The sequence below is a fragment of the Malurus melanocephalus genome, unplaced genomic scaffold (genome assembly GCF_030028575.1).
Source record: "Malurus melanocephalus ecotype Western Australia unplaced genomic scaffold, MMel_1.1 scaffold_56, whole genome shotgun sequence".
Classification (NCBI taxonomy): Eukaryota; Metazoa; Chordata; class Aves; order Passeriformes; family Maluridae; genus Malurus; species Malurus melanocephalus.
Window position 1 is genome coordinate 2,999,458 of NW_026623288.1, and position 27,032 is coordinate 3,026,489.

Genomic DNA, 27,032 nt, shown 5'->3' on the forward strand with positions numbered 1-27,032 from the left:
CTGTTACGTTGTGCTGGAGACTGTTGGAGCTGATYTGTCATGCTTTGCACTGGTGTTGACTGTAGCTATATCAAATCTAGAGTTCTTAAAATGTGTTTGCTCAGTAACTGAGCAGTGTGGGGAATAAATAATCATGTAGTAAGGTTTTGTCTAATAACTATCACACAAATATGCTCATAAGCTTCATGCTTGATTAAACTCTTGTGCAAAACCTGACATCTACTGGTGGGAAGCATAACTGGRCTCTTCTCAGTTGGAGATGTGCTGAACAGCCAGCATGTTTTATGAAGTGCTTTTGGCTATAGGTGTTAGATTGTACTGTTTAAGCATAAATTTGGAAGTCTAAAACTAACTGTGAAATACTTGCAAAAAAAAAGTATTATCAAAGGTGATTGAACTTTCAGTCAACTGAGTCTGCTTTGAACACTTGTATAATGGCTAGAAAACAAACTTTGTAAGCTTACGTTTTAGACTTAACTTTTAAATTTTTATGACAATGTTAAAGACTTCGTATAGTCTTATAACAATTAAAAACCGTATTTTTTTCCTTATGTCTTTAAAGGCTTGCCATGGATGTACATCTTTATCCAAATGTGATTGCAGTGGAGTAAAAGGTGAAAAGGTAAATAYTCATTTTTTGGTTGTTTTACTGGCAGACTAGCACATAAACCACTGACCCATATGCCATCTTCAGGTAGTTGAAGCTTATGGGGATAACCCTTTGCTTCTTGCTCATATCTTTGTTTCTTTGATGGTAGTKTGGGCATGCAACAAAGAGCAGAGCTGTGTTAACAGTTTCAGGTATTCAATTAGACTGACTGGTCACTCTGACAGTGTAAGATTTTCATGTCATTGYTTTCTGAAGAGTGGGGAATGAYGGTACARATTTTTTCMRTCTATCTGACCATTAAAAAAWAMAAACAAARAAACAGAGAAGACACAAATTCTAKTAAAACATAATTCCTATTTACAGCCAAGGCCTGCCTACACTAAGTACTTTGTGTTGACAAGCTAAGGTGTGGAATGTACAGTAATGGTTATGCTAGTAATACTACAGTGGGATTTTAAAWTAGAGTGAGTGTGGGTTGTTTTCCCTCTTTTCTTGCACTACCAGCTCATAAGTGGTTAGTGCTACTAATGTGTTCTCAACTTGTACTGCTTTTCACCTCGTAATTTCTACAGCTGTATGCAAAGATGATTTCTGTCCTATCTGGATGTGAGCTGGACCATGGAAGTGACAAAATTCAGATACAGTTTTCACACACATAGTTGCCACCCAAGTAAGCAGCTAGTCAATGGCCAAACATGTATTCTTGGATCAAGCCGAGTAAAAATCATCCCTACTCCAAAAAGCATCTCTGTGTGCCACATTCAGTTGCAACAAGCTGTTTTGGTCTGTGCAGATGGTGWCTTAAGGCCAAGAGATGCATGTTGACATCTTGGAGCTTTCCTGTTTSCTTGCAGCTTTGACTTCCAGTCTCACTGCCTGTTCTCAGTATATCTGTGCAGTATTTCATGTTTGTCACCATTATTTCCCAATGTTTTACAATTTTTTTCTTTGAGGAARCAGCAGGTGCCCAGCATTTCTTAGTTACAATGCACTGTAGATACACAGCTCAGTRTTTTCCTGAATTGAGCTTTTCTCAAGTTTGAGGAAGCCTGGTTGTAAGTAAATTGTGGTTAAATGGTTCCCATGTAACTGCTGTTGTCACACCGAATGAGGGGGACATGATCACTGCAAAGGGGCAGAGGCTGTCAGTAATGCTTATACTCAATCTTGTAAACAGTTTGCTTGAGATACAATGGAATTGTCTTAAAGATGTGAACTGATAGCAGAGTTTGATAAACTTGTCTTATCAAGCTACTTAACCTATCTTAGTAAGATTCTAGGAGGGCTTCAGTGTTCTRGATGAATTTCTGACAATTTCAAGGGGGAGTTTTGACTTGCATAAGCAAGTGTAACCTTAAGTGAACAAAAGTAATGCAAAATAATCAGTCACTGCACTGGCACTATAATGTGTTGATGCAGAGTTCTACTATTGGCTCTGGTTAAACAAGGCAGCTGTCCAAAATTCAGTGCTTGGTGCCACACCTGCCATCCAGATAGCTCCAGACAGATGAGGTCATTCCTTGGCATTTACTTGCTTTCAGTTCACTTGAGTATATTCCCAATTTACATACCTAGTGAAGAAYGGTATTCCCTTGATGGCAAGATTTCCAAGTTAGATTTGGTTAGCCAAACATGAACCTGGTTAATGTGTTCCTAGAGGATCTTCAGATGCAGGTGCCCAAAGTAGATGTATCCTAACACTAGTCACAAGTTATTTCAGGTTCAGTTTGAAGGCACTTAAACATCAGACTTCCATGCCCAATACTGTTGTTGCAGATAGGTTCTCCAAAGCTGTTTCTGTAATTCTAAGCTGGCTTTTTTTGGACTTGTCACAGCTATTTTGTGAAATCACTGAGCAAGTAGCTGTTGTCTGGCTAGTCTGGATATCATGCAATYTGTCCTTAGAATGGATTAGAAAGTGGGGGACGATGATTCATCTCCACTGAAGCCAAGGTAAATACAGCATGATCCTGAGACATGCCAGTGGGTTTCTAAGTAGCCCTTCTGAAGCTTGCAGACCGTCATGTATATTATGTAAAGGAAGGGTGAAAAGCAAAGCCCGTATTTCCTAGGTATGATCTAGTGATTTCCTAGATAGTGGAACTTGTTTGGGCATACATGGACATACCTTATTATGTTAGTTGCCCAAAAATTACAAAGCCCTCAGTATTATGATGCATTGCTGGATTCAGCAGTTCAGSTCTAGGGAAGCCCAGGATCTCTCTGTCACTGATACCCTAATGTTTTGTCTTATAAATTCTTTCCTTTGGTTTTAGATTTTGAGTTGTTCATTTGAATCTTCCTGGGTTCTTGTACTACTGCAACACTTGAAGGGCTGCCTTAAGATGATTAGCTTGATCCCCTACAGTGTAAAACTCAGTTATACATTTGATTAGAGTTTCCAAATCCAACATTGCTTCCTTCTGCAGTGACCCCCGAACCTGGAGTCACACKCTACAGCTCCTTGCCTGATGCGTGTGGGAAGAGCATTAGGCAAAGAGCTGTTTATATAATTTCCCCTCTTTGGTTAGAAGTGTGGCAATATATTTGAAGAAGTACTGGAAGRCAGGCATATGGAACCTGGCTCTGTGCTGGGAAGACAGGAAAAGCTTTGTGTAATGCACTCAGCTGAGCCGAGTGTTTCTGTTCCACTGGGCTTCACTTCTGGCCCTAAACYAGTATCTGCATCCAAGGCACTGCTCACTTGCCTTAAGTCAGCTCAGRGAAGTGCTGCTTTGTTCAGCTTAGCAGAGCCTAATGCATTCCTTCTGAGACTGAAAAGTAGCACCCTAAGCATTCCTTTTAGGATATCCCAATTTTAACAGGTCAGAYGTAAGACTGCAAATTGAACTGTAACAAATAGGAAGACTATTTTCTTGCCTTGCCTTGAGGAGCCACAGCTCTAACATAACTGCTCCCATGCTGACAGTGATTCTTCTTTAATTTTGCCTCTACTGTGTTGTGCTATTTTTGATGAATACTAGGGACGGTTGATCTAATTTGATCACTTCAAGGTGAGGCCACATATTCTGTGATATATAATCTTGGTCTCATTGGAATTCTGAGTCTCAGAAGAAAATTATCAGTATTTGTCCTTGAGATCCCTATTTCCTTCTGCCATTGTCATGGTAAAATTTACTACAGTTGTGACCCAGCCTCAGGTTTTCTTCTCACTATTGTGTACAAATTCCTAAGAAGTAGTTAGAACTTCTCAGATTTTAATCATTTTATGAAGAATAATTATATGATTGGTGKATGTGCTTCATAATTGTTGACCTGAGCTGTGCTAACATGGCTCTGTATACTGAAATGTAAATTGTGCATGCTTTAAAACTGCATCTATCCCTGCTTGTGTCCTATTATTAGAGTATATGGAACTCTGCCAAATTTTTCTGTATCCCTGTTTAATTGGCTATATCTTGCTGCAGCAAAGCATAATTTTAGGGTGTTTCCCAACGGTACTTTTTTTCTTTCTTTGCTCCAAGCAGCAGTCATGTTCAAGCTTGTGAGCTGATAGTTTTGCCATATTGGTGTAGCTGATAAAGGGCAATTGAGATCAGAGTCTGACTCCTCACCCATTCCCCAAGCAAATGATGGTTCTATAGCTGATGCTTTTTTCTTTTTTTTAATATGGAAGCAATCCTGTATTTTCAGGATTGGAAGAGGAGATCTGAGTTGACCTAAACCTTTGCTATTTCTGTTTTAGTTTAGTAGGTTCCAGTGTGAAAAAAAGAACTGTCCAAATTTCGTCAGTTCTTTCTGTGTGAAACTGACTTTTTTGTATTTTAAAAACAATTCATTGTACACTAACTGAGGACTTCAATCTCATTCTATCCCCAACAATATAGTGTCCTTTTTGGCTTGACTTTTTGTGGAAGATTTGTTATGTTTCTTTTCACTGCAGTGAGGAGGCAGTTTTTTTCTGCCAAATTCATAGCATCCAGATCTTCATGAAAAGCAGTATGGTGTGGGCAATAGGAAAAATCTGGAGGCAGAAGTAACATCTGAAAACTGTTGTCACTTAAGGAATCTTCTATAGGCTGTTTAAATAGAACACAAAAAACCCCCCTCAAATAGAACTGAATCAGCATGGTTTCTTCCCTCACCCAATATGCCCACATTTCTTTCACCAATTTTTTATCAAAAATAGGGATTATGGTGCAGCTATTTCCACTGGAATTATTTTGAATTTATACCTAAGTAAGGACATGTCTGGTGTAGTACCTCACCTGTCCCCAAGCATAGTCCTTCAAATCATCTGTTTGCTTTGAGGGGTAATTTGCTGGTRAACTCCACAGGAGTTGCCCTGGCAACAGTTTCCTCATGCAAGGCTTTCATTGTTGAAAGYGAGCAGCAAAGTGGGCTTGGAAAATGCTTAGTTTCAATACTACAGTTCACTAGCATCTGTTGTTGCCTCTTCTATTTATCTTAGCTATTTGGCTTCATGTTTCTCTTTCTTTCAAGGCCTTGGCTTCCCTGTTCTGTGACTGAGTGGAGACCTTGGCTTAGCTGTGTTTTAGAGAACAGTGCTTCAGCCTTAGATGATACACAACGCCAACAGTTGCTCAAAGTCTGTTCTAGCATCATTTGTAGATGCTATTTGCTCTAACAAATATGGGAAGAAGAGTGCCCAGGCTGAAATTAGTAGGCACTCTGTAAGCTGGCTTGCCCCTCACACATCTGACATGCCTCTTGTACACAGGTGTGGTGTCTTTTTTTTAGTGTGCAAAAACATTTCATGCCAGAGCTTGCTCAAAATCTGGTTTTGCCTAATGTTTTCCTTATCTGACACTCCCGAATTCCTCATTCTCTCTTCTTCAGGGACACACTAACCCTTTCCTATCCTGGCCTGAGATAGTAACACTCCACATTCTCTGTTTTCCGGATGAGGTAGCAGGCCAGCTGTATAGCTCCATGCAGAAGTACTTGTATTGGGTTTGCATGGGATAAACACCCTATAAAATTAGTTWAAGTGATGTAATTAAAGGTAATAAGTGTCGGTGTTCAGGAATTTTTGTAGTTAAGCGGGTGAGATGTTTAGTCACAACATTAGTTTGTCAGTGTGATGACTTCCTACAGAGAAGCAGAAAGATAATGTGTGTTCTAAATTTTTTTATCATGTATTTTCTTTCTGTCATATTCCACCTCCACCACCACCTATTCTTTTTGTAGGGCGAAAGGGGATTCCCAGGCTTGGAAGGACAGCCAGGTTTGCCTGGATTTCCAGGACCAGAAGGACCACCTGGTCCMAGAGGCTCAAAGGTAAATCCCAATCCACTTGAATGGCATGAAGATGCTGGGCAGTGTTAGTTTGATTCTAGTGCTGATCCTAAGTAATTCCTAATAATCAGAACATCTGATTATCACTGGTTTAATAGTCAAAATCTTCAAATGTAACAGGTTTTTCAGTTGATAGGTTTGAATAATCAACCAGTGGAAAAAGATTGCTCTGAGTTTCGTGCCCAGTTCTTCACTTRCACAGGTGCTTGCCAGCACTACCTGTGCACTTGTATTCTTTCACTAGGTGCTGCAGATTAGGGTCAAAGAACAGATTTGGCAAGGTGCTGTGATGCAGCTTGGTTAGTACTTGCACTAAGGAGATCCTGGCTTAGCTGACTTTACTGATAAGAGTGGAGTTGTGCTCTCAGCTGCCCTGAGGGGTCCCACCAGGTAGGTAAASTGTTGTTTGCACCTGGTGGCATTCCTGGAATGGGATTCCTGGGCTCGGTTTGGGTGGGGTGATGCAAATGAAGGCCTCATTGAACCTGTGTGCAGAGAGCTGAGGAATGCTYTTGGCTTTCCCTGGAGGGGTTCCATTTATTTCTATTTACTAYTGAATTGCAACATTGCACTCAGATGGTGTAATTCAGCAGTAAAATTCCTCTGAATATATTTGCCTTTAACATAGATAAAGGTATTCCGGATCTGCCATTTCTTTTATAAATGCTCACAGTATAAACCTAACCGAAGCAAATCAAAAAGAAGCAAAGGAAGAGATAGGCAGCTGATAAGAAAAAAATAAAGGAAKTCTGCCCTAAAAGAGAAGATTAATTGGTTAAAGCAAGAGTGAAAGAGCACAGGAGTCTTGGACTAGAAACTTTTGTTATMCTTTTATTCCATAAATGCATTTTCTTAAGATTCTGATATGAAGTTCTGTCTTGTGATTCTATGATGATCATAATGTAAAGTAACACCGGTACAATCAGATCCGTGTTTAATCGTGGCTCCCCTGCTCTGCCCACAAGAGGCCGCTGGAGGCTGTTCCATGGGAAGCCTGACCCTGGGAWTGTCAGCGACCCGAGAGCACCGTGGCCTTTGGGAAAACTTTCATTGAAGTCATGGTCAATCAGCTGGAACAAATACTTTTCAGCTCGAAGTCCAACACCAAAAGTTAAAATAATTTTGAATGCTTTAACTCAGGAAATGACAACTGCTTTAACTTTTAGTCCACTTACTGCAAATATGCAGGATAAACTTTAGCTTTACTGTTTCATTTGATAGACAAACTGCAACTTTAGTGTGCGGTCTCCTTTGTTTGTCTGTTGTTTTTTTTTTAGGGTGACGATGGTCTTCCAGGGCCTATTGGACCCAAAGGAATCAGAGTAAGTATTGATGCAGTTTTAGGGTATTGTGTTGGAATAATGGATAAGGACTGTCAGACATTGGGTGGGTCCTAACAGAAGTGGTGATCAACAAGAAAAACTGACCTAGATCTGAAGAGTAATCTACCTATCAGCTAGAAGAGATTGTACTACTTTTTATAATTAAGTCAAGATTGCGTAAGCAATACAGTCTTACATATTGTTTGTATTTCATAAAGTCATTGTGGAGAGCAGCTCCAATACCTATTTGATCTGTTTTGCAATATGGGACCTAAACAAGTGCCAGTACCTTTGTATCAATGTATTCTGAAGCAGAGGCRGTGTGTCTTAGGTCCATACAGGAGAGGTGGGCTTGTGGGAATTCTTTAGGTTTGTGCCTGGGCTTTTCCTATCAAACWCTTCAGCTGGTAATAATTGATGCATCTCTGACTTAGTTGGGCCACATCCATTTTCCACACCACGAGTGTTCATTTATTGTCTCTATATATCTATAAGCTATTACTTTAGTTGTTCTACTTTGTCTCTTCTATGTTCTTGTGGCTATTTCCCTGAAAAATTGGTGAGAATCTTAAATGCCATGTCAGCATCTGTATTTCTTTACTTATATCTGCACAAATAAGTCACATTTAATAAAATCTTGGTAAATCCTTTTGCACACCCATTCATACTATACTGTTTCAAACATTAGTTAATTTGCTTCTAGGGACCGCCAGGGCTTCCCGGCTTTCCAGGAACACCAGGACTTCCTGTGAGTACGAATGTACAGATACAAATCTGTTCTCTTTTGTCTTTCAAGCCCAGAAGAGCTTCTAAGTCCTGCAATCTAACTGCAATCTAACTCTTCTTTCCTCTTCTCCTCTTTAAAGGGATTACCAGGACAAGATGGGCCACCAGGACCTCAGGGTATCCCAGGATGCAATGGAACAAAGGTGGAATTCCTTTTAAAATCTTAATACAACAGCAGTATGGTAAAGAGCTCTTGTTCTCCTGGCTGCAGCCAATATGTTTAGTCTGTTGTGTGCAACAGTACTTGCTGTTACTGAGTTGTGCAGGTAGTTCCAAGATAACTCAGACTTACCCATTTGAGACAAGGGATCATGCTCTGGTACTTGAAGCACAAGTTTTGCCAGAAGTTGCCAGCACCAAGACACAACATTGTGTACTCTGCAGCCAGTGTAGTTAAATTCTGTGTTCTAATCCTTGATTGTATAGCTTACAGCTGAGAGGTGTGGCTGATAATTAGCTCAGATGCTGCATCTTATCATTGTGGTAAGCACTTGCTACCAAGAAAAGCTCATTACTTAACAGTGGGAGGTTTTAATTATTAATTTTCTAATAATGTTATATTGAAAATAGTGATTCAGTGTCCTTGTTSGAGGGAGTTACTTTATTCTGACCTGTTATTTAGTTTCACGTTCTGATTTTCCCAGAAAATAAGTTGGTCTTCTATAACATTATGTGTGTTTTCTATCTCTTCTGTGTAGTACTTTGCCTGGAATTATGCAGGAACATAACAGTGGAAATTTGTTTCAATCAGTTGTGTGAATTAACTAAGTGATCATTCTATAGCTTGTTCYAATACTCCAATTTGCTATTCTGGAGTCAAAAGCTAATAATGACACTAGACTTTTGAGTCAATTTTTTTTTGTTTTGGTTTGTTCTGTTTTGGTTTGATTTTGGCTAATAATTTTCTTCATCCCTAAGGGAGAGCGTGGATTCCCAGGCAGTCCAGGTTTTCCTGGTTTACAAGGGCCTCCTGTAAGTAAAGTATTTCCCAATCAACTACCTGTAATACACTGAAAGACTTTTTAAATGGTTAATTAGGGCATTTTAGTTATCCAATGAAAGTGAGTTTTTCTGCTGCATGCTGTGGTAAAGCTCAAAAACCTCCTTTTGAATTCTCACATGCTGAGATGCTTTACCACCTGCAGAAAAATACAAATACATGCCTATATGTTAGAAGTAAGATCTTGTACTGACATCTGGTACATCTAAAGAGTCTTACTGGTGATTAATGGGGCAGAAAAAAGAGACAGTGTAGGGTGTTTTCAGKACAAAACACAAGGATGTACAGCAAAGTGACTATCAGAACCGAAGTACAAACAGAAAGAGATGTAGTAGACAGGATGAATAGTGGGAGGCAATGAAGAAACAAATTGCTAAGAAAGGAATATATAATCCTTTTAATGTTCAACATTTACTGTGAAAGTTCTTATCTTATTTTTGAATTTGATTCTGAAGTTCATTAATTTTTTTTTTTCCCTTTCTATATATTTTTTAAGTTTCTATCTTTAATGTTTGCTTCATGGTGTAGAACTGATTAGTGGTTTGCAAATAACATACCAATGATTTATTTGTACTGATCTTTCTTTTATTTCTTTTTGTTTCTTTTAAACAAAGGGASCCCCTGGTCTGCCCGGTATGAAGGTAAGTGTGCTGCACTCTCATGTCCAGGTGCTTACCAGACCTGGGTGTGCAGTGTGATCTGCCCTGAGTAACCTGCTTGTTTCATGCAAGACCGTGTTAATCCACTGGAATCTGGAGTGACAGTCCTGATGTTTCTAGGCCAGTCTAGTGCAGCTAACTGGAAGCTGTGCAGTAGCTTACTTTGGGTCAGTAGTCTGAGAAGTAGCAAAGTGTTTTCTGAAGGTGTTTTCTTGGGTCTGTGAGGGTCAGTGTTGTGAGGCATCAAGTTAGCAAAATGTCTACAAACATCCAAATGTAACATTAATCTACCTCAAAGCACTGCTAGAGACCAAACAATAGTGACCTAAAATATCCAGTGGCAAGAATAGTACAACATCTTTTGTTCCTTTTGAAAATGTTTTTTTGTACTCTGTATATTACATAGATGGCCTTTTCTCCTAATGTAAAGAGTCCCGTGATCTGATGTTGAACCTTAAGAAGCCCTTTTATTTGTTAGGTTTTTTTGTTGTACCTTTGACCAATTTGAGTATGAGCCARAGCATCAGTTTTGATTCAAATCTATTTAAGAGGAAACTTGACCCACAGAATTACACTATTAAATTCCTGAGAGGACAGCATAAACACTGGTACTGGAAAATTGTGACTATTAAGCTGAATTGTCTTTCTTAGCTCCTTTTCTTCCCTTSTTTTCAAGATAGGAAAGGACAATCTCATCAGAACATAGACTTTTAAAACAAAGATATTCCCTGAAATCAGTAAGAAGCTGCTTCAATGTGGACCACAAAGCATAACTGTTGTAACAGCACACTGAGCACTAATCTCATGACCTGGGACATTGGAAAAAGCTGAATGAGCCTTTTTTCTGTTATGTCCTATCCACTGYTTTCACATGGAGCTGGAATGTTTCTTTTGTGAAGAAGGTTTTTTCTTTTGTGTTTCAACCCCCTAATCTTTTGGAATTTAGATCAATGTTGATATCTTTGTACAAAGTAAACCTTTCAATAGTTGTTTTGCATTTAGGATCTTCATCTCTCCTAAAAAGAGCTTTTCTTGGACAATCTAGTACTTTTACTAAAGTGTACTGTTAGGGTGTAGCATAGCTCAGTCTCKTATGGTCTTAGGGGCCACTATGTGCCCTTTGGAGTCAAAATGATGATTAGGAACTGTAAAATGTATTGTTAAAGTCAACTGTATTTTTTCTAGGGTGAAGCAGGTGAAATAATTACATCCTTGCTGCCAGGACAGAAAGGTGACCCAGGATTTCCAGGTCTTCCAGGGATACCTGTAAGTTGCATGGAGTGCTATTAGGCTGTGTTCTGCCAAAAAAAATARCATGAAAATATTTTCATTGCAGCACAATTGACAACTTTGGTGCTAGGGRATCTGTATGTTTTCTTGGAGATGCAGGTCTCACATTTAATGTACCTCTGATTTATGGCTTATGGGAAAGTGCGTGATTCTATATTGTTCTTATTAGGGTGACCTATAGAGGCCAGAAAGGTCCCCTGGCCAGGAAGRTGGTATCCAGCAGAGAGCAGTACTCACAGTTGCTGACACTTTCTCTGCTTTCCCTGCTTCCCCYTTCCTAGACATTCTTTGTATCAGTTCTGGAGTTCCCTTCTTCACTCTGAGTCAAAGTCACATCTGGCTTTCTAGCTGTTGCTGCTGTTTTGGATGGTGGGAAGGAGAGGGTAATGCCTCAGCTGTTCTCCTCATGTTGCACCTCCTGAACAGTGTTTCTGCTCTCCCAGCAGTGCTCTGTGAAAACAGCTAGTGACTCCAGGCCCTGTGCTTCCCCACTGAGCCATTCATTGCTTTAGTGCAAGAACAAGGGGAGCCGAAAATGAGTCTATCGGCTTGAACTGGACAGAAGCCAGACTCCCATTTCCTGGTACAGAGAGGCAAGCTCCAGGCTATTCTGTGACCAGACTGAGCCTGTTAGCATTTCTGGTCCTCTGATCTGTGCTTCCCTATTGTCTGTTTCTGGCTGGGAGGAATCACAAATACAAAGTGTTTTGTTGTTCTCTCTCAGTGCATGAAGAGAAAGAAAGYGCAAAAGTAGTTCAAAACAAACCAAAAAGTATTCCCTCATCCAAGCCAAAGAGATGCATTGATKTTGAGAGGCAGAACTCTCCTAACGTGATGTACATTCCTTTRGCCCTATCTACAAGGAYASATTGGTAGGTTAGTGGTCAGCTACRYTGATTTCACACATATGGGATGCCCGCTCTTGGGGTTATTCAAGCTTAAAGTTCTCACTGGGATTTTTTTTCATAAAAAGATGCCTTTCATGACCTTCCTCCCCTTCCTCAACAGGGCCCACCTGGCTCCGTGGGAATACCAGGTCCAATTGGCCCTCCAGGGCCCCCAGGTTTGACGGTATGTTTCTTTAATCCATTACTCATAAAGCCTTAAATGGGATAGTTAATTCTTTGTCTCACATTCTTAGAGGCAGGTCAGTAAAGTACAGAGATCATTGTAGTCAGGAGTTGGTACAAAGACAACAGCAACCATGCATTCAGATCAGCCTGGAGCTGGTACTGTGCACATTTAAATAAGATACTTTTGAAACAACCTGTTCCCAGACATCTTTTCACTTTAAATTGTGCTGAATCGTTGCGCAGGCTTCCTATTTGAGTGAAACATGAGAGAGATTTAGCTTATTTAGACTAAGATGTTTAACCTGACTATTTAATTTCATTTTATTCTCTCACTTAAGGGAAGAACTAGCTTCTTATGTATTGGTGAAGTTGAATAGCATGAGAATGAGTTTTCAAAGGAAGAYAAGGTGCCTTGTCAACATAGAGATAATACATGGGAATAAAAGTTGCAACGTTGTTGGGGGTGGGGGATGTTTCTGCAAGGGGTGTGTAAAGTGGTTGTGACTGACTTGTTTTTGGTTGCCTTTTTCAATAGGGACCTCCTGGTCCACCAGGGCTGCCAGGACCCAAGGTATTGTCTTTCCCTTATTGATGGTGGTAGTGACTGTTTTCTTTCTGTTTGTGATTTCTAAGGGCTAATGGGTTATGCTTTTTGCAGGGTAATATGGGTTTGAATTTCCAAGGACCCAAAGGTGAAAAAGTGAGTAGGTGATCATAATGATATTTTTGCTTATTACTTCGAAAATACTTACACTTGCCTTTTTTGCTTGTACTGCCTGTAACAAACTGCATATTCCTGCACATTAGGGTGAACAAGGTCTTCAGGGACCTCCAGGGCCACCAGGACAAATTGGAGAACAGAAAAGACCAAATGACATTGAGTTTCAGAAAGGAGATCAGGTGAGTGGGACACTGCACCCATGTGCAGTGAGTGTGTGATCAAACTGCAGCCTCTGTTGGTTTGGCTCCTATATGCTTATGTCCTGCTTATAGCAGAGGTTCTCTTTTTTTCCTCAGAGTACTGAATATTCCAGGCCTGAGTACTTTTCCTTTAATAGCAAGTATGCCAGTCACATTAGTTCAGTTCACATCAGTTTACCCTTAGTAAAGTAACTATTATAAAGAAATTCTCTTAAAGGCACTTCACAGTAACATTAAAAGTAGTTAAAATGCTCCCATTCCTTGGAACACCCAGACTTGAAAATTTTCAAAGCAGTCTGGGGATTCAGATTCCCACTAATTAACCAGATGCATCATCCATTGTGAAGAAGTCTTTCAAAAATTTTAATTCAATTTCTTTTTTTTCTTTTTTTTTTTCTTTTTGTTATTAGTGATCTTTATTCCTTGTGGTCTGAATAAAGTGCTTTCCCTCTTTCTGGCCTCTCAAAAGTAAATATCAGTCATATGGCTACAAGTAAGCTCAAACTGCTGGTTTGATTTGTATGGATCCTTCCCCACCCATAAGTGCTAGGAGGTCATTTTTAAAGTTATTATATTCCATTCTCTTTCTTTTTCACTGGGGAACATTCCACACTATTGTTGAAATCTGGGTGCCATAGTCTGAGCAGAACCAGTCGGATTATGGGTGCCTGGATGTCCCATTTCCTTGAAGTTTTTGTGATATTCTCATATAGCACCTCAGTAAAACAAGAGTTGAGGTAGATATTTTGAGGAAAAAGTATTGAGTGATCATTTTTATGCTCTGATTATTTTGCAAATGTCACAGTAGTAACTGAACTTTAAACTGTTAGCTTCCTCCATCGGTGTTTGGATCAGTTTTTTCGTTTCCGTCTTTTTGTCTTGGGAAGTGTGTCAGAAAAGAAAGCTTTGGGACACAGCACTGTTTTATTTCAGCAGGGTGTAGGGCAGTTTTCCATTCTTGATCAAAACCATTTGTTACCTTTCCTTCCAGAAGAACATTAAGCACCACTAAGACATTGGTGGTCAGAGCTATAGTGTTGGTGTACCTTTCTAGGATGACCATGCATTGCAAGTGTTTCTGTTTTTGTCTGTTACTGGGTGATAGAAAGTAAAGAGCAGTATTGTGTGTCTTTATAATTCTAAGAAAACACAAGGTGACATTTTGACCACACTGTTGTTGAAGAAAAAATTAATCTGATTTTATTGGGGTCAGTTTAATTTGCTTCTGTCATCAGGGACCCCGAAAGACTAATTATACTGGCACTAATTTATGTAAATGTACAAAGTAAAAGCATTCTACCTACATTCCTTTTAAAGCACTAAGAATTATAAACATTGAGTGTGTTGCCTTTGACCAACATTTATAATGATTTCCAAGTCGGCAAATCTGTTTTTATTTCAATGAAGTTTATGCTTCATAGTACACAATCAGTAAAAAAAATGTCAGCATTACAGTTACTTCTTTCATGAAATGCACAAGAAGTTCTGGTGTGTGCTTCCACCTACAACCTCTGACTAAACTCATGTGCAGATGGGCTTGTGAAAKTCTGGGATGACTCCAAGAAAATAATGGAAACTGCACAGAAACTGTGGATTCAGCAGCCTATTACTTTTCTTTAGGTTAATGGAGAAAAGAGTTAATAACTTGTACAAAGGCACAACAAGACAGAAAAAAGAACCTTTTAACACAATGATCCTGTGACACTTTTCTGACAAACAGACTTTGATCGTGATGGTTTCTCAATTTCAGCAATTATCCACAATCTAATGACTGTTGCTCCTATAATTTCAGCAGGATCTGGCATTTGTTTGTTCCTTTTTCCTTTTTTCTTTCTTCTCTTTATTATTAGATAGCAGCTGCAGGCCACCAAACCAGCTGCTGCAGTGCACACAGGAGGCAGTTGTGTTTTTAGTGGAGTGAATCATCTAAATAAACAGGATGAGCAGTTAATAAAATTTATRGATGCACTTGAAATTCCATACAAAGAATAAATATGATCATTTATAACTTGGAATCTAAATGACAGCAAAAATATATTCTAGTYAAGAAAAAAAATCAACTGAACTGTCAGGGAGTGATGGAGGCTTTAATCCTCTTTTTCTTTGCCCATGCTTGACAGGGTATTCCAGGTGATCCAGGCCCACCAGGACTTCCTGGGCCACCAGGCCCTCCTGTGAGTAGAACTCTTAGTTCTATTTTGYTCATCTGTATCAGAACTGTAACTTCATTCTACTCTGGCCTGTGGGCTCAGTTTAAGATGACGTTTGTGTGTCCAGGGTCTTCCCGGTGGCGTAAAAGGTGAAAAAGGTGAGCAAGGAGAACCAGGCAAAAGAGTAAGTAGTCTGTTTAACCAAACATTTATCTTTCCATTCAGTGTTATCTTTGAGAATTAAGCAAATGTTGAATTCAGGTGGGGCCATCAGCCTCTGGGTAAGAGACTACTTTTTTTCTTCCTTGTAACCTGGCAAACTCATAGATGATGCTCRGGGGTCATGACAGTGTTTCTAGCTATGGCTCTCTCAGTGCTTTCTGGTAGAATTATCTTAGTTTAGGGGCCAGGACRAAATAATTTGTATTATGTTTTCTGGTTCACATCTGAAAGCCTTCAAAGTTGTTGGAMTGTTTGTCTGAAGCAGCAGTTTTCTGTTTCCTTTTAGAAAGGGTCTTCATTCAGTTTACTGTGTACTGGGTTGCCCAGCAGCATGAGATTGGTGTATATATATAAGCTGGTCTATGTAAACTCATTCTCAATGGGTTCACTTGTGAGATGAGTCACAAAACCAAGTTTCTGAACACCATTAAGGCCCAAAGTCCTTTCCCCAATAGACTGCCTCAATTTATGTGCTATCCAGGGAGGGTACGAGTCAGGATAGCTTTATCAGGAGATAGCAGGAATTGCTTTGTTCCTGACTAGACTCAAATCAATCCTGGAATTTAAACATCCTTGGATATTATAGCTCAGACAAGCTGAAGAAGATCATAGAGGTGCTAAGAAACAGGATGAAAACAAAATGAGCTGGACCAGCAAAGAGGCTGTTAGCCGTTCAAAACATTCTGTATCTTCACTTGCACACTTTTGAATGTGTATGTTCRTCAACAAAATGGGCCCCTTTAAAAATCAAGACACAAGTCCTGTTCAGATTAATTGGACAATATATAAACACTGTTTAGAAACATATTGGTAGTAGGTTTTCCAGTTTCCATAGAAAATAAATACACTTTCCAGTGGAAACAAATGTTTGGTACTCTAGATAAAATCCTTCTTAGTTGCTGAGATTTATAGAAGGGCTTTGATTTGTCTCTTCTRAGGAACATAACAAGCAGATTTACCAAGCCAAAAGTCTCATTATATTTTGAGTGGGTTTTGAATTGTTGCTTCTCTCTGCAAAAGTAAATGGGAACCACATAAATTTGTAAAGATCTGAAAGGATAAAAGTCCCAAGGGRATATGTTGGATGTCTTTTTCCAAAAGCTTGTTTACCAACATTTTTGTTTGGTTTTATTACGCTGAATCTGGGCAGTATTAAATCACTTTAAAGTTGCATTTTAGGGCTCTGTATGATTCTTTGCGGCTCAAAGCCATTTCAGACATTTTTTGAGCATAAAAATGTCAGTCTATGTATTCAAACAGATAGTTCTGCACATTCAGAGGAAATGTCAAAACCTCCGTTTTGAGAGTCAGAAATCATCACAAGCAAATAAAAACTTCACAAATCACATTATACTCTGATTCAGTAGATATGTGAGGTCCTACCAAGTTCTCAATGACTTAAGAGCTGATCTTGGCACTGAGGAAGATTCGCTAGGTGAAGCTCAGTCACCTGTTCCAATTCTGTTCCAGCAGGTGCCCTCCAGGCATGACTTCTGTAACTGACAATAAAGCACCTTCTCCTGTCCATTGAATGGTCTGGAATAAAGTGGAGCTTGCTCTGCTTTTATTGCAGCAGTGACAAATCTGTTCACCAAGAATGTTTTTAGAAGTCACTTCTTTGAGCAGAACTGCACTTTATATTTTCAGTTATACTAATGAGAAACTTGAGTTCATTTAAAGGAAAGTTAAAATTCAAAGGCAAAAATTTCATTTMGTTTCACTGGTCACATACTAAATTCCTAGTTAAATATACTGTTCTAGTATGTAGGGAGTTAGGATCTGTTTTCCAGATAAAGGATTTCTCCAATGTTAAAATAGAGAGTGTAGTTAGTAAAGACAATGAATCAGCAATAGTTAACTGGAGATCATTTTATGCTATATTCATCCAGCATTTTTCTGAGACTTGTCATGGTTTTGTGCTCCAGTTTTCAAAATGGAAACCTCAGTTTAGGTAACTCCAATGATGATGGTTAATGTCTTTGATGTGTTTGTCCCAAAGACTGCATTCTAGAGACAGTTCGGTTTATTGAAAAATGGGAAATAAGTAACATAATTTCCATAAGAGTTCTTTACCCCTGAAGCATTTYATTTCAATGTATATTTATGTCTTTGAAGGGAAAGCCTGGCAAAGATGGAGAACCTGGTCAGCCTGGTAGGGATGTGAGTAACTCATATTTCTAATCTAAGCAGACTCCTTATAAGCTTTTCTTCTGATATGGAGAAGATCTGAATGTGATTCTGTTTCCCCTTTCTTGAAGGGTTTACCTGGTGGTCCTGGAATAAATGGTGCTCCAGGAAGAGATGGTGAAAAGGTATGCCAGGATTTTTGTCGTTATCGTTGTAATAGATTGAAAATCTGCCATCACCGAGTTCAATTCTGCCTGAGTAGTAATTGCATTGCCTATGCTGTTACAGTGTTGAGGAATGTTTGCTACAACTTGTTTATATAGTGCTGTACAATTTTAAAAATGCTCTTAATTTCATTGGTAGGGTGAAAAAGGTGACATGGGTCCCCCTGGTCCTCCTGGAATTGTAAGTTGCTGATCTTTTGGGTTTTTCTGCATTTGGTTGACAATGTTGTTTCTTTGTAGTTCTTAGCTGACTGAGAGTTCTTATCTCCAGGTACAACACCAACAGCACCAGTAAAATTTTCATATATTCACTAACAGAAACAAAGGTTTCCTTCTTTCAAGATCAGTTCTGTGCTCTGGGATTTGCTAGGTCACAAACACAGGATAGACTATAACCACAGACCAGCAGGACTGAGTCAGCCTCACTGAAGCCTGTTGTAACTGTGTTGGCTTGGCAGTCAAACAGCTTCCTATGGGGGAGTGCTCTTTACTGGAATTTTCCCTGGTAATTCAGTGGTATGGGGAAAGCATCCTGTCATTGGTATAAGGTTCAAAGTATGTTGAACTTTCCCTCCCTCRCATCTTTTTACAGTTCCAATGACTCTTTTTCTGGCAAGTAGTTTCACATGAGCATGAAACATTTGCAGGTTGTTCCAAGACCAGGCATTGATRCTACAGTGGGACCAAAAGGTAGCAAAGGATTGCCAGGACTTCCAGGAGCCAAAGGGGAGCGTGGATTCTCTGGTAGGCCAGGCCCACCTGGCTTGCCAGGATCTCCAGGTAGGAGTTTAAGCTTAAAATAAAGTTGTATCATCAAAGGTCTGATTGGATATTTGGCTTCACRTTCTTTACACGCTTTTTGTAACAGAAGGACTGTGCAGCAAATGAAGGCAGAACACTTAGGGCTACCTTTGAGCTTGAAGGGTAGTCTTGAACTTCTGGGGATAATACAAGGAATTCTGAACATTCATTGTCCTTGCTGTGGTGACCTGAGAATGCTTAATGCTACTAGGAGTAATTTATCTCATATCACTTCCCTATAGCATACATTATCCATTGCACAGAGAAAGTTTTTGTGTACCTCAAATCTGGTAGATGATCTGAGTCTACAGTGGGAGTGAGCGGTGACATCTGTATGTGCCTTGTTGGTGCACAGAGAAGAGCATTATGATTCTAATGTTACCTTCTATATGTTCTTTATTTCTCATCAATACTTCCTTTCATTAGTCCTGTTCTATTTTTTCCATCATAAACTTGTTGAGTCTCAGGTCAATTTTTCAAACGAACATCTCTGAAAATGGAAAATGTGTATCATTGTCACCCTTGTAAAACTGTGATGTAAACCTTTGAACTAGCAAGGAACTAAGTTCTTCCCATCTTAGGGATCACTACTGTTGGACCTCCTGGCCCACCTGGCTTACCTGGTGAGAGAGGACAGAAGGGAGATCCAGGTTTACCYGGGGTTTCTATTCCTGGGCAACCAGGAGCTGATGGACCACGAGGACCTCCAGGACCACCAGGTCCCCCAGGGCCACCTGCACCGTCTGTTCCTCCTGGTAAGTGATGATCACATACACAGCAAGTAGAAGAGACTAAACAACTCTGACATTTGTTTAGGTTTGGGTTTCTGTGGTTTGTTTGTTTGCGTTTTTTTTAATTCTGCCTCCAAATATGTCATTTATCAGCAGCTGGAGTCCATGAGATTCTATTCCTATRCATTCTTTGAATTGCTCCCATTGCAAATTGGGACAGATGTAGGAGCATTTAAACTTAAGGACAGTTAGAGAATTTGGAATTCAGTGGTGTGAGTTGCAGTCTTGCTTTATAATGCCTCTTTCCTACCTCCCATGAGCCCTGCTGTGAAGTTGTGTGAGACTCAGGTAGACTAGAGGAGAAGAGACTTRAGGGACCTTTGTGCTAACTCACACAATAATGACATTCTCCAGGGTCTGGCACAATTGGCCCAGCTGTACAAAATCAAGTGTATTTCCAATTTATATAATATCCTATTTAATTCAGTTTAATGACAGTTTCATTAAAATTTGTGCATAAAGCAGGAGGCGAGCACTTTGAAACTGGCTTGAGTAAGTTCAGCTTTCTTGGTATTTTCTAATAGAGGCTTGGAGAGACTATTCCCTGCTAAGAGTTGTGATAGCAAGAGAATCAAAAGTGTAATTTTTCACAGAATTCCACTTTCACTTCATAAATGTTGCAGTGTGTACATCACATGAAATAGCTTGGAGACACTTTRGATGAAAACTCTTAGATCCTTCTTTGGTATAAGGGGAGTAGGGAATGGCAGATGGAATATAAGAACTGAAAACCTATAGTGGACTTTTCAGAGAGGGACTAACGTGGTTCAGAGAGGAATTTAGTGTCTAGGTGGTGTTGGCATCTGAAGTGCCTTTGCTCTGATGATGATTCATAGCATGTTTTTATGATATGAGTCCGAATATTAGAATGTAGTGTAGAGATGGAAGAGCGTAGGCTGTGGGAAGCAATGGGAGATAGCTGAGGTTGTAAACAATTGATGGTTGTGTAATATCACTGTTGCCTTTTGAGATTGAATTACACATGTGGGTTTTCACCAGCAGTCCTGTCTGAATTGCCAGAATGTATGGGCTGTGATTATGGGGGGTGTGTTAGAATATTTAAATACATTTTTGTACTGAATATATGTATTTTGTGCCACTCTCGGTGTAACACAAATAGATCATTAAACCGCTCTTGATTTTCCTTAGGTGAAGGGTTATGTGAGCAGGGGCCTCCAGGTCCTCCAGGAATTCCAGGACAACAAGGTTTTGCAGGGGAGAGAGGCCAAAAAGGTGCAGTGTCATGACTATATTTTCTGTTTTTCTCCTTTTTGAAGCCTTTTGAAAAATGTAAAGCCTGTATTAAATAAGGGTTAACAGTGCCCCTTCCCAGTAGGGTGGAGTGCAGATATTTTGTCTCTGAGTAAGGAAGCTCTTTGCTTTGGGTGTAGGACATTCCTTCACCTAATATTAAAGCATAGGAGTCTGAGAGGGGACAGCCAGTGGATGGATCTTGAAAAAAGTAAAATGGAACTTGAAATGTATGAGTGTCTCCCAAGCAGATAGAAACTGGGTGCTTTGTAACAGACCTAGCCAAGTTTGTGAGAATGTTTTATGGTTCATGAATAAATTTGACTTTTTTATGGAAAGCAACATTGAAATTATAAATATAATATGCCTAATTTGAGTTGRTCAATCTGCAGTGAGTTTGTTTCTTTGCTAAGCAAAAAAAAAGTCATATTTAATATATATCCTTGTTTCCAAAAAGACAACCTTGCAATGAGGATGCTGATAYGGGTAAGTGAGAATCTTTTCCTAGCCGGACCACGGACATCATAAATGACTTTAGGCATCTCACTAAATTTTGTACTCATTTCAAACAGAATTTTTTTTTTTTTCTCACAGAGGTTGTAAGGATTAATTAATTAACCTAAATAAAATGCTCAAATATTACACTGATGAATGTCAGATAAGTCTATATGTGAAGGAAATTCCTAAGCTTCTTGAAACCAATCCTTTTTTTTAAAAATTAAATACTTTTAGTCTATTGTCAAATCAATGAAACATTCCCAGTATTTATTTTGCACTCTTGGAATTTAATTAAAGTTTGGGATTTTGATATATGGTTTAGAGTTGTAATTACAAGTGTCAAGTACCTTCTTTAAAAGAGGGCGCTTTTGCTGAGAAAAAAAAAGTCCATGGTTTTATTTTCTATTATTGAAARCATTTTTTCCTTTTAATTATTTTACATTGTCATAAATACATTGTAATCATATCTGATATTGGTTGTCTGACTTCTAGCCACCAAAACGCTTCAGTTCAACTTTTGGGGTGGGGGGAGGCTTCTAATATTTAAGCAATAATTATTTAAAATAGTCACTTTGSTCCTGGTATTACAGATCAGTAGCAAGAAAACAGTTGCTGTTGTGTTGAATTCTTTTAATGTTTTCTAAAACCTGGTGCTCAAGTGTGCTTTTTCAATCCAAATCTTTTTAGGTGATCGAGGAGACACATGCTTCAACTGCATAGGAACGGGAGTAACTGGGCCTCCTGGGGAGAGAGGACCACCAGGACCTCCGGGTAGTCCAGGTAAGGCTGGAGTCTTCACTAATTTGTGTAATATATTCCATAAAGTCACTTTTCTATCAGGGTATCTGTGTACAATGGTAACAATATGTCTGTGTATTGTGCACAATTCAAGGTGCAGTTGTCAGTGCAGAGTTGGTATATGTCGTATTTTGCACAGCTGGGGAGTGCTGGGAACAAGCTGGGCATGTGTAAARCAAACAGTCATTCTTTGAAAATCCRGTCTTTGARAAATATTTTGMTGTTCCRAGACAGCCTTGCAAGCATTCTGCATATTGAAGGCTTCGGGTCTGCTGTAGATGTAACTAAGAGAGAAAAATCAACTTGTACCACTGCTGTTCCAGGAATAATGAGGAGCTGGAGCTTTTTAAAAGCATGGGGGGGTTTTGACACTACTGGATTAACATGGAATTGCAAATTTTTTTCTGCTCAAATAAATGAAGCTCTCAAAAAAAAAACAGAGTAAACTTTGGTTTTAAAACAACTTAGCTGTTATCAGTGAAACAGCATTATTGATATTGCAGCCTCTCCAGATTTATGTTTTTCTTTTATGTTTTTCTGCACTGCTCAGGTTCTCCTGGTTTTCCTGGACCAAAAGGTGAAAAGGGGCTTCCTGGATTAACTGGCCTTGTAGGGCCACCAGTAAGTGGTGGTGTTATGTTCTGGTGGGAAAATAGTGTCTCATTTGTCCTGCATGATTGGTAGATTTCTAAACAATATATTTAATTTTTTGTCTAAGACGTATTTTTTTGTCCATAACTACCTTGAATGCATGATACTTATATTGTTCCAAATTTAGAGGGGGAGTGAAAGAAAAATTAAAATACTCTTTCTTTTTCCCTCAGGGTTTCCCAGGCACCCCAGGTGCTCCTGGCAGACCTGGTCCTAAAGGAGACCCAGGGGACGTCCTGACCTCTCCAAGAATGAAAGGTGACAAAGGAGACCCCGGCTTCCCAGGACCTCCAGGTCTCCCTGGCATAGATGGCACTCCTGGACGAGATGGACTGCCAGGTTTGCCTGGCCCTAAGGGGGAACCTGTGAGTCCCATTTTAGGCTGTCTTTGATGGGATGGATGTTCTAGGAAGCACTTCATGCATTTGATGCAGATAAGTGAACTGGCCAATGCACTTTTTCTGTGTGTGGTAAGGCAGTAATTCTCTTCAGTAAGTGCCAATCTAGTAATGATACACTGAGGTACCTCCTGAATCTGTCAATGSTCTAGAAATAAGCTGAGGCTTCTCTTGGGCAGTGTCAGAGGGTCCCTTCTGCCAGTGTCTATATTTCACCTGTGTCATGGCAGGAACTAAACAACCGGGTTTAGGCCGACTCTCTGTCCTGTTAGTCAGATGCAGGCAGCTAATGAGAGCTGGCAGGATGGAAACTGCCAAAGGGTTTCAAAGAAGAAGCAATGAAACACTTTACTTCTCTGATAGTAAAAAAATTCTTTCCCATCCTGCTCTTTCTTTTTTCAGGGCAGTGTTGCATTCAAAGGAGAAATGGGTATTCCTGGTGATCCAGGAATACCAGGTCTTCCTGGAGAAAAGGGGCTTCCTGGACCTCCTGGTTTTGGTCCACAAGGCTCACCTGGTGAAAAGGGCATCCAAGGTGTATCCGGCCGTCCAGGACCTCCTGGCATTCCTGGTGAGTTGATCTCTGTGTGCTGTTGAGCAAATGCTGCAAAATCAAGCTTTGCCCTTTTGCTCCAGGTACTTCTCAGAACATAATACTGCTTTTAAGCTTTTCCTAGAGGCCTTGTAAAACCTGGTATTTGTGAGCTGCCTCACTGAGGGTTCTGACAGAACCACAGGGAGAATAGCATTTGTGCCATGTCACTTGAGGCACGTGCCTCACCTTCTGCTCTGACCTCCAAGGAGGCTTCTCCTTCCCCACTGAGTGCAGTGGAAGTGGATTATAAGTACCTTTGTGTGCTTAGCCCTACTGCAGCTACAACAGATTGGGGAAAAAAGGGGTTGCTTTGAACAAGTTTGCTTTTGTTACTTTCTTGTCAACTACACAGATCCTAATCTGTAATGAGTAGTGCTGGTGTCAGCTATGGAAAATACTATTCACATGGTGGTACCCAGGATWAAGCTATTAAAAAATAATAGTTCAGGAAAATGGTCTTAATATTGAACAGGGCTTCTGAGCCTCTTAAGTGCTGTGTGGGGCTTGGGACTGGAGAGCCTACTGAATAAAGTGTTGCTGGTGTCTGAGTTCTTTGTAAGCTTGGATGGGGCTGGCATCTTTGTCTGCTAAAAGAAAAACAGAAAAGCAAAATTCATATTTCTGCTTTTTGGTTTTAGGTCCAAAAGGTGACCCTGGCCAGACTATTACAGAACCRGGTGTTCCTGGTCCCCCTGGTCCTCCAGGAAGAAATGGTGATCCAGGCCTTCCAGGTAAAGCAGCAGCTAGATAWACCCAGGAAATTCCAAAGAGTTTTTTTATTCTGATTCTGGATAACTATGTTGATGTTCTTCTTCTTACAGGAGATCCTGGTCAGCCAGGTCAGCGTGGTTTACCTGGCATCCCAGGGGCAAAGGGAGAGCCAGGTATTCCTGGCATTGGACTTCCAGGTCCCCCAGGCCCAAAGGGTATGTTTACTGCCATGTTACTGTATGATACTGGCTGAAAAAGGGGGCATAAAGGGGTGGTGTCTCTTCACTTTTTCCTAGCAAGTTGAYTTCTGTCTGTAGAATCCTTTAAAAAAATGTTTGTCTTAAATTTATACATCTTTATAACAGTTTCAGAAATATCAGGACAAAAAWGGTGCTGGGCTCTTATTCCTCTGTTCACTGTTCCTTCTCAGTAGCTTACATTCTTCAGTAAACTAAGGTCACAAAAATGAATGGGTAAAACTTCRGTAAATGAGCTTGAATCAACAAATGATCTCCAAATGCTGCCTCAAGATGTTAATGTTTCTGGTGTGAACAGCTTGTGATCTTTGTAAAAACTCACGGCATAGGGAGTACCCTCTCTGAGAGTCCCACAGGCCCTTTGTGGCAAAGTTTGAATGATCASAAGTTGCCTCAGCTGAATGGGTACCCCCCAAGAATGCTTGGGCTAGCACAGCACCTCTTTTCATGGGCCTTAGGCGTGTCTGGAGGAGTTGTTCTAATGCTCTCTGGTGTCTTTTCTGCTGCCCTAATCTTCATGTTGTGTGTAGGTTTCCCAGGGACTCCAGGCCCACCCGGAGCTCCAGGAACTCCAGGTCGCCCTGGTCTGGATGGACCTCCTGGACCACCTGGTTTCCCAGGACAGAAGGTCTGTGTTTGTGTTTACTATAAAATTTCCCTTTCTTAGAGGATTTTCTTTGTCACTGGGAAGATGATGAGGAGGATTTCACCTCTTGTTCTCAGCTTTTGATTGTGGGGAAGTAAAATGCTTGACCTTGCAGGTGGTAGAATAGAAATGAACTCTAAGGTGGTGGGCATTTTTAATTTGCTACTTCTAACATTTCTAGGAGAGGCTAAACTTAGAAAATCCGTTTTTAAGTTGCTTTTTTTTTTTTAAATTTGTTATAGGGAGACCGTGGATTTGGAGTTCCAGGACCACCTGGGCCCCCAGGACCCCCAGGCATAAAAGGAGTTCAAGGTCCCAAAGGTGATCCTGGCTTCCCAGGAAGCCCTGGTCTTCCAGGCCGGGCAGGCTTTGATGGAACTCCAGGGCCCAAAGGTATTGAGAACTCYCCCCTTTTTATTCCCTTCTGAACTTTTAAAAATATGGCTGTGCTGGGAGGCATATGGCAGTTAAATACAAGCAGTGCTGACTTTAGAGCAATTGCTTCAGGATCCAATGAATTTTTCCAGAGCAGACACACCTGTGTAAATGGAAGATTGTGTTCTCAAAAGGCAGGCAAGGGAGTAAATCACAGTTTGTGGGTCACTATCYGAAAGTCTGTCTTCTAAAGACAAGTAATGTTTATGTGGGGGTAAAACTTTAGCAATAGAATAATTGTCATTTAGATGCACTGTGCTTCTACATGCACAGTTAACAATTTATTTTTCCCTGCTCTTGACCATGGTCTGTACTGACCTGCCCAGCGTGCCTGGTTTGCTGGAGAGCAAGCATCTTTTGAGTTTGATGTGGATGCTAGTGCAATGTATGTGTAACCTAGAAACATAAACCTCATACATCTCACACTGAGTGAGACCAATCCCTGGCTTTTAGAAATAGCCTCTGGAGTGTGTTTTTTTCCTCTGCCRGATCAATGTTTGTTTGCATGCAAGGATGAGATTTCAAGTACAATGTGCAGACACTCTGCTCTGGAAGCAAGTGTCTGAACTGAGTTCAATATTAACTAAGCAAGAGTGTTCTTTTAGGTGACCCTGGACCAAGTGGACCACCAGGACTTCCAGGCCCACCAGGCATCCCTGGCATWGGTGGTCAAGGTCCTCCTGGATCTCCAGGACCTCCAGGTCCTGTTGGCCCCCCAGGTAAAACTTGCACAAATGATACCCATAGGTTATTTCTGGCAAATACAAACAGGTACACAAGATGCTGAAGGTCYAGCTAGGCAGACAGTGATAGTTAAGAATATGTTTTTGAATGGAGTTTGGCTGCCTTTTGTCTAAAATGAGTGGTGATTGATGAAGAYATGAACTTGTTTCATCTCTGCACAGAAGGTTACATGTGCATGCATACACATCATTCTGTTCATAAAGTTTGTTCAGGGAAATTTCTTTTCCCTTTCATGCAGTGAATGGGCTTGCTATGCACCAACTTGATGTTGCAAATATGTGGCAGTCACCACAGTGAGAACACTTTTTGTGGTCTTGTGCATGTCTTCCCCCCGAGCCCTTCCAAACCCATCCAGTTCCTGCCATGACTRTAGAATGTTTCCATTGCATGTTTGTGAGCTCCACTATTTGAATGTGTTCGTGTGCCAGCACTGAGATGGACATTGTTTGCAATGCATGCTGATAAAGTCATGTCCAGCCCTTAGACCATGGATCATGGGTTGGTTGGTCATATTCAGATCTTTATCAGCTCTGAGGTGAGATTCAGCAAAGTGCTGAATGTGAAGGTAGACAAGCACTTGAGTAAGTAGACACGTGGAGCTGGAGTTCTACTCAGATGCTTAAAGTGTGAGTCATGTTTCAATCTGTTCTTCCTGAGTGGGGCAAGGAATGTGTTGTGAGGGCACCAGCAAGCCTGGAACGTGCCCAGTATTGAGAGCTAGAGATAGAAGGGGCTGGAACAAGACAGCCTGGGGTTCCCTGGGGCAGCAGTGGGTCCTGTGCCTGGCTCGCT

The 27,032-nt window shown here is 40.3% G+C and overlaps 1 protein-coding gene across 1 annotated transcript in view; it reads left to right on the forward strand.

Moving 5' to 3' along the window:
• The first annotated feature begins 550 nt into the window (after positions 1-550).
• COL4A5 (collagen type IV alpha 5 chain) overlaps positions 551-27,032 on the forward strand; it is a 51,091-nt gene continuing 24,609 nt past the window's right edge. Inside the window, exons 1-29 of the mRNA XM_057365684.1 lie at positions 551-622; positions 5,783-5,872; positions 7,168-7,212; positions 7,916-7,960; positions 8,079-8,141; positions 8,917-8,970; positions 9,613-9,639; positions 10,843-10,923; positions 11,956-12,018; positions 12,556-12,591; positions 12,679-12,720; positions 12,828-12,920; positions 15,062-15,115; positions 15,219-15,275; positions 17,429-17,473; positions 17,572-17,625; positions 17,804-17,845; positions 18,312-18,444; positions 19,047-19,220; positions 20,406-20,489; positions 21,693-21,785; positions 22,354-22,424; positions 22,628-22,819; positions 23,255-23,423; positions 24,086-24,178; positions 24,269-24,373; positions 24,946-25,043; positions 25,304-25,454; positions 26,102-26,215. Of these exons, the coding sequence (XP_057221667.1) occupies positions 551-622; positions 5,783-5,872; positions 7,168-7,212; positions 7,916-7,960; positions 8,079-8,141; positions 8,917-8,970; positions 9,613-9,639; positions 10,843-10,923; positions 11,956-12,018; positions 12,556-12,591; positions 12,679-12,720; positions 12,828-12,920; positions 15,062-15,115; positions 15,219-15,275; positions 17,429-17,473; positions 17,572-17,625; positions 17,804-17,845; positions 18,312-18,444; positions 19,047-19,220; positions 20,406-20,489; positions 21,693-21,785; positions 22,354-22,424; positions 22,628-22,819; positions 23,255-23,423; positions 24,086-24,178; positions 24,269-24,373; positions 24,946-25,043; positions 25,304-25,454; positions 26,102-26,215 (2,440 nt within the window). The remainder of the gene's footprint in view (positions 623-5,782; positions 5,873-7,167; positions 7,213-7,915; positions 7,961-8,078; positions 8,142-8,916; positions 8,971-9,612; positions 9,640-10,842; positions 10,924-11,955; positions 12,019-12,555; positions 12,592-12,678; positions 12,721-12,827; positions 12,921-15,061; positions 15,116-15,218; positions 15,276-17,428; positions 17,474-17,571; positions 17,626-17,803; positions 17,846-18,311; positions 18,445-19,046; positions 19,221-20,405; positions 20,490-21,692; positions 21,786-22,353; positions 22,425-22,627; positions 22,820-23,254; positions 23,424-24,085; positions 24,179-24,268; positions 24,374-24,945; positions 25,044-25,303; positions 25,455-26,101; positions 26,216-27,032) is intronic.